This window comes from Eulemur rufifrons, chromosome 21 (assembly GCF_041146395.1).
Source record: "Eulemur rufifrons isolate Redbay chromosome 21, OSU_ERuf_1, whole genome shotgun sequence".
NCBI lineage: Eukaryota > Metazoa > Chordata > Mammalia > Primates > Lemuridae > Eulemur > Eulemur rufifrons.
The window spans coordinates 12,789,673-12,802,655 of record NC_091003.1 but is presented as its reverse complement, the minus strand read 5'-3'; the positions used below and the strand labels follow the sequence as shown (position 1 = coordinate 12,802,655).

General features: G+C 43.9%; 1 protein-coding gene across 1 annotated transcript in view; it reads right to left on the bottom strand.

Annotated features, from left to right (window-relative positions):
* The window catches only part of CCDC60 (coiled-coil domain containing 60), a 148,925-nt gene that overhangs the window by 20,987 nt on the left and 114,955 nt on the right, over window positions 1-12,983 (bottom strand). The window contains exons 5-6 of the mRNA XM_069497506.1: window positions 12,839-12,946; window positions 3,140-3,230 (exon numbers count right to left, since the gene is read on the bottom strand). Coding sequence (XP_069353607.1) covers window positions 3,140-3,230; window positions 12,839-12,946 — 199 coding nt within the window. The remainder of the gene's footprint in view (window positions 1-3,139; window positions 3,231-12,838; window positions 12,947-12,983) is intronic.

The window sequence follows — 12,983 nt, the reverse complement described above, 5'->3', positions numbered from 1 at the left end:
ATTACAGGTTGGGCTACAGTTTATATTCAATTAATAGAAACAATTTTATTTGAGAACATTTAAAAGAAAGCTCTTGAGGGGCAGACTGACGTCCTCCTTAGATGGAACTCATGGTGTTTGATATCCTAGGAAAGGGGTAGGGAGAAGAGGCAGCACCGAAGGACACACCAATATTTAATACATATTGAACAGTGTGGAGAGAATTATATTTGGCAGGATTCTTTTTAGGAAGTCCACTTTATGTGACCAGAGGTCATATTTTGATTGGCTTCCCTGTGGGGTGCTGAATATGGGTGGCACTTTCCTGCACTGGAAGAGGGGAGGGATTTCTTGGTCGCACAGGGGAGGAAGAAGGTGGAGGGAGGGCAGGGGGAAGGTTGTGGGGCTGAAGATGAGCTCTCTCCCTGTGCCCGCCCCCGTCTTCCCTAAATCTTCAGTGAAATTCTGTAAAAATGACAGAACGCTTGAGAATGTGACAGACTGGGGAATTGGAGTTTGAAATGAGTTCAACCAGATCTCCACGGAGGCATGCAGTTTGCAAAATGACTGTGATAAAGAAAAAGCAAATACCAAAAGTTGGCAACCTTTGATAAATTAGGAGCTTGGTACAATGCTTCCTTTGTCCTGATATTGCCACTGGTCAACAGCTTGCCAGCCTGACAGAAAGCCCCTCTACTCCCTGCCGCCCTGGGGACAGACGACGTCAGGGCTCAGGGATGATACGTGTAGAAGTTGCTTCTTTCTGTTTCATCTGGTGCAATATGAATTCCTGATTCCAGGAACCACATGCTTTAGATCAATGTAATTTCTGAAGGCTGGATAGGTTGTGTCATGAGGGCAGCCTGGAGTCTTGCAGTGAGCACTGGAGTCAGAGCCGGGGAGACCTCGGGGGCAACTCATACTGCCCTGCCTCAGTTTCCTCATTTATAAAACAAAAGGAACGGGCTGGGATGATCTCAGGAGAGCTTTCCGTATCGAGAGTTCTGTGTGCATCTTCCTTGAGCTAGGATTTCAGCTTATGCTCCTAAAGTTGCCATTCATTAAAATTTAATTAACCACCCTAGCCAGGAAATACAAAGTGAAGGGCCGACACTGCTGATTAATTGAGAGTGGCAGAAAAATAAAATGTGGGGGGAAGAGGTGACAGGCAGTTTCAGCATCTTGCTTGCCCTTTATTGAACTGACTCTCTCTGAATTGACTTAAATCCCTAAATGCTGCTTCCCTGTTTTTTATATTTCACTCAGGAGTGGTGTTAACCAGCTGCTGGTTTCCATATCAGTAAAGGCTGACTTTGGGCAACAGAAGAAAAGATTTCCTTGAATGGTTCCTTACACTTTCTATGGAGCAGGGGTTGCAAACTGGTGCCTACAGGGAGACATGTTTAGCTACCCAGGATTTTACAAATTGGGAGATTTTTAAATAAAAACTAAGGTTTTTGGTTTCTCTTGAAGGTGGTAGGCGCTGGGTTCCCATTCTTACATGGCAAAATGTGCTAGAGCTGATTTCTTTCCCTTAGGTGTGCAGAAGTGCTCCAGTTTGCCACAGACCTCACCACTCCCTAATGTGTGTACATCCATCCTGATTTTTTTTCATTAATACAATTAATCTGGCCCTTATGAACACTGCCTTGGCACTGACAAGCTCTACGCATATGGAAGACTATCAGGGGTTGTTGGAGTTGGTGAGATTCTATCTTTCAAATTCCTCATTTTATGGGCAGAGAAAGTGAGATCAGGAGAGGGGAAAGGACTTGTCCAGGTGAACTTAGTCACTGTGGCTGAGCCAGGTCTCCTGGGTCCTAATTTAGCATCCCTCAGCCCTCCAGTGGACCATGCTGCAGCCCAGGTTTGACCCACACACTTGCTGGGGAATTCAATTTGTGGGAGTCTAAGGATAGCGATTCACTCTCCCCTCCTCCAGTTTTAGTGGGGAATATTGCTGGAGGACTCTTTTGTTGTGTTTTTAAGGTTTGTGGCTCCTGCTGCTTTTTCGGTGCATTTCTGAAGACAGATGCACACGATATCTCCATAGCAACTTTCTGTAATTAAAACAAAGGCTCTTAATTCTCAAGCTTAGGAGAACCCTGATGAAAGAGCAAGAAAATGGTGAAACTCTTCATGTGGGGCAATTATAACCATGACTTCATGGACAACAGGCATTTGAAGAGCCCAGTGTTTAATAAATAGACCCAGAATCAACTCCTGTCTCTGTCATTACCCAGCTGGGCAACCTCATGCAAGTCACTTAACCTCTCTGAGCCTCAAATTCCTCCTCTTCCACCTGGGGATGAGAACAGTGTCCCATGGGGTTATCAAAAGGGCATAATATACCTAAAGAGCTTCCTTAGCACAGAACCTGGCCCGCTGTAATTATGTTGAAAAGTGGCCCCTAAAAATTACACAACTACAATAGTGCTAAGCATTTTCACATTTTCAAAGTAAATTTGCCTATTTTTTCCTAAAGGTCTTCACTAAAGTTGAGAGGTAGGCAGATGTGACAGGTACTCCATTTTGTGGGCAAGGGGACAGGTTCAGCAAACACTAGTTGTGTGCTAGCTCAACTACTTTCTCCCATCTTAATATTATCTCTTGCCATTATGATTACTACGGGCTTGTTTGTTGAGTAGATGAACTGGAGAGGTTCTAGGTTAGGAATAGCTTTGAGTAAAAAGAATCTATGTCTTGCCATCTTCTTAACAATAAACATACGTCCTAGTTTGTAGAAAATCCTGTCTACTGATTCATTCATTTCTTATTTTCTGACTGAGTTAGAAAAAGAGAGAGAGAGAGAGAAAGAGACAGAGAGGGAGAGAGAGAAATGACTGCTATTTATTGATTTAAAAGATAGAGCGAGGTGAGTCCATTTCCTTCTGGTGACATCTTATTAAACAGCTGCTTAGCACCCCCTCCCTTCCCCATCAGGTAGCGTCCAGCCAAATGTCATTTCTCCTCTAATCCCCAGATAACCATTTTAATTAAAATTTACAAAAACCATCCAACGGCATGTGGTTCTGACTTCACTCTGAGAACCAACTAGAAAAAAAAAAAAATTCCCATCCGAAGAAAGATGGGCGAAAATGCTCCTCAATGCGAGTTAGGGCCCGGGAGCCGGACAGTCGACCCGCCGGTGGTTGGTTACCTTTGGCGCCGTGATGAAATGCTCCCACCTCTGTCCCATGGCCTTGTCCTTATGGATTTTTTTTATTATGCTCTTGCTTCCACCAGGGTCCCTGAGTAAGAAACAGTTTAATGAGTTTTCCGTTTCCAGAGCTTCAGTTTATTACAAATACTTGCAAGAAAGGTGATGAATAGAGGGGGATGGTGGCTGGTCTCTGTTGAGAATTTTTTCCCTCCTCCTGCACATGGGAAGGAGCAGGAGACGCAGTTCTCAGTAGCTGGGTCTTTTAAGTGGAACTGAGGTTACAGAGACCACCAGTTACTGGGCGGGGTTGAGGGAGGTGACATATCTGTATGCTTTTTGCATCTATTTGCGGTTTGGACTCCTGGGCAGGTCTGCAGTTACTCCTGGGGGGGGGGGGGAATATGAGATTGGTGTTCATTTCTGAATCTCTGCTTGGACCATTTCCTCACGGTCCCACCATCAGTGACACTTCTGAGTGACACAGGGAATATTACTGGGCTGGGTTGAGGGGAGCTCATGGGGCTGCATAATGAAAATCACTGATTTGAGGTTTATTGAGCAAAAGTTCTCTAGGATGCTACGTGCAAGACACTTCTTGCCTTCTCACTGAACCATCTCAATCATGATAACCTGGTGATATAGTCATTGCCATCCCATGTCACAGCTGAGAAAACAAACTCAGGGGGCTGAAGTCACTCACCCAGATGTGGATTTACAATGAAACTGATGAAGCTACATCTCCAGGGCCCGTCACTGACATGGGTCCCTGCCCTAGGGCCCTGTGCTTACTTTCATATTGTAACTTTGTATCCTTTTTCTTAAAGTCTCCCCTTCCCCAATTAAATAAGCTTCAGGTCCCCAAAAAACCTGCATCCTCCCCTCATGGATTGAGAACTTTCTGGACAGAAGGCTGAAGCCCCAGCAAGCTCTGGGGGTCACACGGCGGTCATTATCCCTTATCTGGAACCCGTGGGACCAGATGTGTTGCCAAATTCATAATTTTGGCATTATGGATGCTGCATATACTGTATGTTAACAAAATCCCTCTGATGGGGTCAGGAGCAGCAACCTGTAATCAAGCACATTAATATTTCTGCAGTGAAGCACACGGATATTTACACTGGGTGGGATAAATAAAGACTATAAATAGCTTCAAGTCAAGTTTTGCTGCCAGTTTGGTTCTTGTCAGATTTTGCTGCCAAATGAGTTATGAAAAAACTGAGTTTTTAGAGCCTTTGGGATTTTGGACTTGTGGCTATAGGGCAGTGGGTCTCTATTGGTAAGCAAGCAGGGGGTCTCAGTGTGTGATCTCTCAACTACCTTTACATAGCTGTTGATTGATTGATTGGTCTCTCAACCCACCCATCCATCCATCCCTTTCTTTATCCCCTTTTTCGCTGCAGAGAGGATTTTGGATGGCTAGGATCCTTTAAAGCATTTGGCTGGCTCTCCCCTAGCATAGAGCAGGGATTGAGGAAATCAGAAGATGGACAGACCTGTTCTGATCGGGGGCGATGGGGGTCTAGGCTTGGTGGGTGCCGAGTGCATTGCTGGTGGCGGCAGAGGTGCTCAGGTATGGAAGGCGGAAGGTGATCAAGATAAACCTAACTTACCTCTGACTTTTCATGGCATGGGGCATCTGAGTAGCAGAAACAAGGGCTTTTCCCAATCCAGATGGGAAATGTCTTCTCGCCAGCGGGACCTTGCTGAACATCTACTAGCTAACAGGTGTCACACGAGAAATACACACAGACCCCAAGGTGGAAGTCAGGCCGGGGAGGGCAGGATGAGAATGTGCCTCCGAGCTTTTGTAAGACTTTTGTGTTTGATTACACAATAAAAAGGCCTCTGAATAATTAACAGTGAAGCTCATTTAAGTTGGTTCTGCCTGCCTGTCCCCCGAGTAATCAAATTAGGGGGATATTTAAAATCCAGCCAGAGGAAGAAGAAGCAATACTTCAGCCCTATAAACAATATTTAAACTAGCGGCGCTTTTGAAGTTTGATTTAAGGCTCACCAACTGGAAGCTTTAGCGGGTTTTTTTTTTTCCGCTTTGGAACGTTTCTTTCAAGGCTACAGGGCTTTTTGCTTTTCTCTTTGCTAAGGCAGCCCCTGCTGAGTCTCCAGCCTTCTTCTTGAAGTTCAAAAGCAACCCCCTTTCCCCTTTTAAAATTAAATCTGGTCCCAGCCAAGCTTTCAAAATCTTAAATATTCAGGCCCAGTTGGAAAGATGGAAGTTTTCCCCTTAATGCTGACTTCCAAGATGACCCAAAATCTATTGCGACTTCAAGCACAAGGCTAAATGAGTTAAAAATGCTGCAAGACTTCCGCAGACCTTAAGAAAGCTCTGAGCCCTTGCTCTTGGAAAGCCATTGATAAAGAAAAGATCTGGTTAGACAGAACCAGTCTTTCTGATGTTTCATTTTCAGTAGCAAATAAACCAAAGAGGAAGATCAATAGGGAGAAGAAAAAAAATAAAATAAAATAAAACCACCCGAGCTGAGTCGTCCACTACACACCTTGTGGAGTAGGGCCAAGCAAGTTGGTGTTCCTTCCCATGGTCTGGTGGGGTCATCTTGAGTGTGTTCACCAAATAGTCCCAGTTCTGCCCCCCTCCCTGAAGGCAGGCCTGACACTGTGCCTTGCTTTGTACAAAAATACATGTGTGAAAGTGTCGTGTGGCACTTTGGGCAGATGCTTGAAGAGCCAGCCTTCAAGTCATCAGATTCCTTTTTTTTGCCTCATTGATGGTGGAAGCTTGTGTTGAGAAGGAGCTTCTATCAGCCTGGGTCCCTGACCGAGCAAATGAGCAAAGAGCCCACCTGTAGGACATGCAGGGTGAGCCAGAAATGAACTTCTGTTCTGCTTCTCAGACTGAAGCCACTGAGATTTTGGGGGGTTGTTCATTACGGCAGCTTAACCTAGCTCACCTAATCGCTGGCCTCTGATTTACTGTCCGTGTGACCTCAGGCAAGTCTCTCTGAGCGTCAGAACCAGGAAAGTGTCACCTTGGTGGTTAAGAGAGAATTTAATAATTGGGTGGATCAGCTAGCTGTCCTCTGCCTCACTGCTTCCTACATGTGTAACTTTGTGTATGTTATTTAGCCTCTCTGAGCCTTGGTGTTCCCATCTGTAAAGTGGGGGGATGATATTAGCTATGCCAAAGGATTGCTGGGGAGCTGAAAAGAAATGGGGCTTTGGTGGGTGCCTTGTACAGAGAACTGAATACAGTCCAGCTGCTAATGGCAATAACATGCCTTTTTCAACGGAGATCTTTGAGTGGCTTAGAAGAAGCGCTGATGAGCTATGAGGGCAATGAGCTACTAGGGCAGATGCATGGGGGAGAAGTACCTGTAATTCCCAGACCATAATTTCCCCCTGCTGAAGCTTTCTGGGGGATCCTATTTGCCAGAAATCAAGGGAAGAGGGCATCGAGTCCTGTCGAATTTCTTTTAACTGTATCCACCAAGCACAGTTTGTTCTGGGCAGCCACTTGAAGATGTCTTACCCACAGTGGCAATCAGAGCGATTTTCTCAAACACTTCACTCTCTCATTCTGAACTCGCGTTTGGGGGTAAAACGTCTGCTTCTCAGGGTGGAAAAGCTTGCTGGCTGGTTTAGGGACATGTGCTCATGTGGCCATGACCAAGGGGGAGAACTGTTAATTTTGCACTGGGAAGGGGGCAGAGGTCAAAGCTCTTGGGATGTCCCAGACCAGGTGGCTCCGTCCTGCCTCCTGAGTGATAATCTGATCATCCTGCCATGTTCTGCCACTCTGTGGAGGTGTCCGCTGGAGCACCAGAGTGGAGAATGATGCAATTAAATCAGTGTGAAGAGGAGAGCAGGGGAAATCAGAGATTTAACTCAAATGCCTTTCCTTGATGATCCAATTTAAAAATAACCCCCCCCACCCTGTGACTATCACACCACCCATCAATTTTGTCATAACACATTGCTATCACAACATATCCTGATTATTATATGTCTATTATCTGTAGCTTCCCTCCTACCCCCCAGAACGGAAGCTCTGAGAACACAGATATTGTCTATTTTCTTCTCTGCAGCATCCCTGATCGTAAGCAGTGCCTGCAAAAAGCAGGTTTGAGAAACTGAGATTTTCTTGGTGGGAGGAGTGGGGGAGGGCATCACATGACAAGGGGAAAACAATTCAAATATAAAACACTTAAATAAAAAATTGCCAATAGGTGTTGTTCAGAACGTTGCTGCATTGTTTCATGAAAGCAAAAACTTGGAAAAGACATGAGGGTCTTGGGATTTTGGTTAAATATGTTTCTATACATTCATAGGTCGTTAAACTGCACAGCAGAGGTTCAGACATGGAGAGATGCTCCTTATATATTGAGCCAAACAGCAAAAATTTAGTTGCAAAACACTATGTGCAGAATGGCACTTTTAATTTTACTTGACAAAAGAAAATGACATTATATATCATATCATCTTAATAAATCAGATCCCTTTTGTATCCCAGGGTCCTCTAGTAAGTGCCACTAAGATATTCTTTTTTTGGAGGCAGGCACCAGATAATTCTCCAAAATAATTGCAGACTTTGAGCTTTAGCTACAGACAGAGGAAACAACCATTTAGCAGTGAAGCACTCATGCTTTGCAGCGAGGTTAACTGGGTTCAAATCCTGACTCTTCTTGCTCTAGCTATGCAACTTTGAACAAATTACTTAAATGTCCCATGCCTCGGTTTCCTCACTGGCATGTTGAAATGAGGCTTAAATGAGGTAATATACCCAGAGCAGAGTGCTTGACATAGAAAGTACTCAAATGCTAGCTGTTTTCATCATAAAATGGTAGAAGGATTTAGGTGTTTGCGTTATATTTGACACATCAAACTGTGGTTGCATTTTACCCATCCGTGCTTTCTAAAGGAAGGGTGGGTTCTTTGTGTCTGGGCAGTCTAGCCCTTGAGTGTCTGCAGTCTCATAATAAAAGCCAAGATTACACCCACCTGGCCTCCCCAAATAAGAGTGGGTCCAGTGGTTGTCTTTCTGGAACAGCCCGAGGCAGCAAGACTTAGACAACTCTTTTGCTTCGGTGGCTCCAGGGCAGAGCGCAGGAATGTGGGGACTGTTGGAACAACTCCTTCGAGGGGTGTGCTGTACCCTGCCTGGAGTTTCAGTTGGTAACTGTTTATTCCTCTCTTTGGCCAGAGGTTTGCCCTGTTTTTTCCCAGTGGGACAGGGGAAGATGCCTGAGAGTGTCAGCGGGGAGGTGGCATTAGAGCTTGTCATGTTTCCCCGTCTGGTGTTGGTTGCCTGTTTCTCTGTAAAGGTCCACTCATTTCTAGCTAGTCCCTCTGGTTGGTCTTGGAAAGTTAGTCTCTAACAGGAATCACACTAATACAAGTTCACGACCCCTTACCCAATTCCAAAATCCAAAGCGTCTTGAGAACTAAAAACATTTTAATAACTTATTTGCAGCAAAATGTGACATGAACTGATGAGAGGCTATCGATGGCCTTTATTGACCCCTATCATATGCTTAAATATGCACTTATTTGTTTTCTGCAGAAATATTGTGTTTGATGACAGGGCTCCTTTGGGAGTGTGGTGTTCTAAATGGTATATGCCCTGTATTTCCTTTTTAAAATGCAAAAATAAAAACTCAGAATTCTGAAACACAGTTGGCCCTAAGGGTTTGAATAAAGACTTGTAAGCCTTTATGAAAAAAAAAAAAAAAAATCAGGTCAACTTTGCCTAAACAGAGGCTTGTATCTCTCAGAGAAGGGTAATTAGCACATTCATAGTTGAAGGTTCAGTTTCTGCTTTAGTTGTGGACCCGATCGTCTTGTCAATTGAAATAAACTCTCTTGTTAGCAGCAGAATTAACAAGGATGCTGAGAAATGATAATGTGTTTGAATTGCCGCATGACGAAATTGGGAAGTTGAGAAGTTTTTTTCCTGAGGAAACAGAGACTCAGATGCAACTCATAATGACATCCTCAAATCTGCCATCTGTCCATTTGCCCAGTTGTCCACCAATCCATCCAAATAGGAGCTCTTCCTACAACTAACGAAAATCACCCTTCTGCTTGCAGCACACTAACTGCTACTTAGTGAAATTTTGCTGCCTGTAGAAAGCCCACGTTGAAGTATTGACCGACTCCCACTTTCTTGCTATAAAACCCATGAAGGGGAGGGATTGGATCTATACCTGTCATCATGCCTAATAGGAACGAAGCCTCTGGGATCTACAGGTCTCCTGGGACGGATGTTTCCTTTTGGAAAGTGCAAGGTGGGTGTCAGGCCTCTGGGTTTAGGTCTCAAAATGCTTTAATAATAAGAGACACTGGCTGCTTAATGATGAACTCTCAGAAAAGCACAGTCAGGAGAACTGGAGATTTGGTTTTTCTTCCTTGGAGTAATTCCCTGGATTGTTTATCTTTGCAATTAGATTTTGGGTGACCTTGTGTAGCCTTCTTTCCCTGTCTGTTTGTATGTTTGTTCATCCACCCAGTGAACATGGATCTCACGTGTTGGTAAAATTCTGCTCAGAAGTTTATAATTTCTTTCCCAGCCTTAAGTCTCAATGGTGTTGATAACCACACACCTAACTGTTCTTCAAAAAAGGGATTTTTATCTTTAATCGCTCTCATTTAGGGAACACTCATTGTGCTCCCAGATGTTAGGCTAAATGTTCTATGTACTTGATCTTGTTTAATCCCTAACAATGACTCTTCTGAGGCAGGAACCCATTTGACAGATGAAGAAACAGAGGCCCAGAGATGTTAAGTGACTTGCCCAGGGTTACACAGCTATTAAATGGCAGAGCCTGGACTCATCCAGGTCCGTCTAATGCTAAAACTCTTGCTCTTCCATCACTCTGATCCCTCCAGGTTTAAAAAAATGCATTTGAAGAGTTCCAGAAATTCATACTATGACATAAGCGTGAAACATCATAAATAGGGATTAAGCATTAAAGAGAAGATAGCCTTTTGCTTTCTTGCTAATTAAAAAGATATTTTTTTGGCACTGCCTAGGAAACTTAACCCCCCAGCTGATTCATAATTAAAAAAAAAAATCCCAAACAGTGGTATGCTGGAGATGTCTCATATTGTCTCACAAGAACTGATTTTGTACATCTCTTCCTAACTCCACGTTCAGTGACGTCATCTCGATAAGCTTGAATCAGTTATGGTGGGAGTATTTACACCATGGAAATTGGCATTGTTATAAATCATGGCTCCTGGCCCCCTAGAGAACTGCTTGTTAAACACTGACCAGCATACCACTGACCTCAAGCTAAAATCCCCATCACAAGGAAATGGTCCACCAGAAAAAACAAATTCCAACAAATACTCTACTTTCTATGGGAATCTTACCTGGACTGCATTTTTCTTGCAGGTCTGGCTGGGTCAGGTTCAGGTTCTGCTTTTACAGAACTGGACATCCTGAGATCCCTAATGGAATTCTGCTCTTCTGAGTCATGACAGAACATCTGCTACTCTCAATGTGACCACTACGTCTTTTTACTGCAGCTAACAGTTTTTGGTCACATTTCTAAAACCAACCAAAGGAAATAAAGACGGTCCCTTTTTTCTCCTACTCAATCCAAATTCTACATAATATTCTTTCCTCTGTTGAGAGGGATTGGGTGCTCATGTATTCCACACATGAGGGAAAACATTGTTGTTGTTGGCTTGCTCTGGGAGATAAAATGGTATTGGAAACCCACTGACACAGAGCCCTTTTTCTTAGAATCTAAGCAGTCAACTGTGGGGAAAAAAAATAGATGTTGCTTTTACCTAGCAATTCGCATCTCCCATGATCTAGCCAGCAGAAATATTTGCAACTGAGCATAAGATATAGGTATAAGGATATTCCATACTTGAAATGTCAAAAATCTGGGAATGACCTCAGCGTCCAGCAATAGAGAAACGATTATCCAAATTATGCTCCCTCCATACAATAGAGTACTCTGGTGTTGTTAACAGAATGTGGAAACTTTGTGTGTGCCATCGTGGAAGGATGTCTGAGAGTCATTGTAAAAGGGGAACACGTGGAGAACAATAGGTAGAGTATGATCCCATTTCTGTTAAAAAATGTATCTGCATGTATTTATAAAAGGAAGCCATTAGAAAGACTTGGAAAGACATACCTTAGACCTTTTCAAGGGTTTTTCTCTAAGGAGGGGATTTCAGGGAGGGAATAAAGGCTTTCACACTTTATATACTTGTAAATTTTTTGAAAAAAATTCCATAAGAATAAATTGTGTTCCCTTCTTACTTGAGCAGTTTTTTTTAAAGAAAAATAAATAATGCATGGAAAATGTTTTAAGGTTGTGGCTTTCAAATAAACTCTGGGAGCCACAAAACTTATTTTGGAAATAACTGGGGTGCCACCGTGGGGGATGGGAGCAATTTGGAGATACCCCAGTTCTCCGCAGCCCCAAACCTCTTGCTTCATGCAGAAGTTCCATTTAGAAAAATCTGTTTTACATTATTGGGGCTTTCATTTAAAAAAAATGGATTTATGCTGTTTAAAAATAAAGTTTGCAAACCACTTGTATCAAAGGCAACTACAGTTTTAAATTCATCCCAGTCAAAAACACTGGATCGATTTGGAGTTACTCATCGGTCAATAGATGCGAGATTTATATTTCTGGTTGTATCTGAGGTTAGTTTACCTGGGCTCTGGTGTTAAGAGATAACTTGGTGGTGGAAGGAATTTGGGGACTTGGAGGTTGGGTGGTAAGCATCCTCAGGAGGAAGGAGTTGATTAAGACTCAGGATTTTGGAAGATGAAGAAGAATGAATTCACCTGGAAGGCAGGACAGGGAGAGGGTGCCAGTGTCAGTGTATGGGGTGGGGGTCAGGGTGCGGAATGTTAGCATTGGAGGTAGGGAACTATTTTATTTAACTCAGCCATGGTTTTCACAGTGCAAATCCAATTCCTCAGGTCATGGTTCTTTACTTTTTTTGTCCCATTCCCACAGACAACCTGACTCTTCTTAAAGAACCAGTGTCTTCCCATGCCTGTCTGTTCCTTGTTCGGCGCCTTGTGTGTACCACGTGGTTCCTGCAACTGTGGCCTCAAAGCTTTTGTGTGGGCCCTTCCCTCCGGTGAGGACACACCTAACACTTCTCTTGGTCTAGACAACACGTGCTGGAGCTTCTGCCTGTGTAGACATAGCTGCTGCAGGGACCTGAATACCAAGTACTTCCTTGGGTCCAAGTGAAGTAGCCACCAATATATATTAAAAACCAATAGAACAAAACAAAACCTTGAGAGAAAGGAGAAAAACAATAACAAAGAGAAAGGGAAGAAGAGAAGGAGGAAAAGGAAAAGGAAGAACAACAAAGAACAGTGCTGGGGAGACACAGTCTAAGAAGAGAGTTGGAGAGGAATTCAGCTGTGGTGTGCTGGTATTGCTTGCCCATTTCTGTGGTGTAAATGCTCCCACTGCGGCTGATTGATTTCAAACTACTAATGTGATGTTACTGAATGTGGAGTTGGGAAGAGATGCTGGAAGGAAATGTACACCATTGGCTCTTGCAATTCTATGTGAGCTGGCTCACCCCTGTTTGGACCCCACAGAGCACGTAGGAGGGCTCCTAAAGCAACCCACCCACCAAAAATAGCCAAAGGAGCGAAAGAACATCTAGGAGTCCCTTCCCCACTGCCCGGTCTATTGCTAGTTTACGGCAGGTTACAGGGCTGATGCATACTTTGGATTCCAGCACGTGATCAAGGGCTTCATGGTGTGGTGGGTGTGGTCGATCGTCAGGGCCTCCAGGAGCCAGTGGAGGGCACAGAGCTGGCGGAAGAGGTGCTCACTGCAGAGACAGAGAGAGGGAGCACAGTGAGACCCTG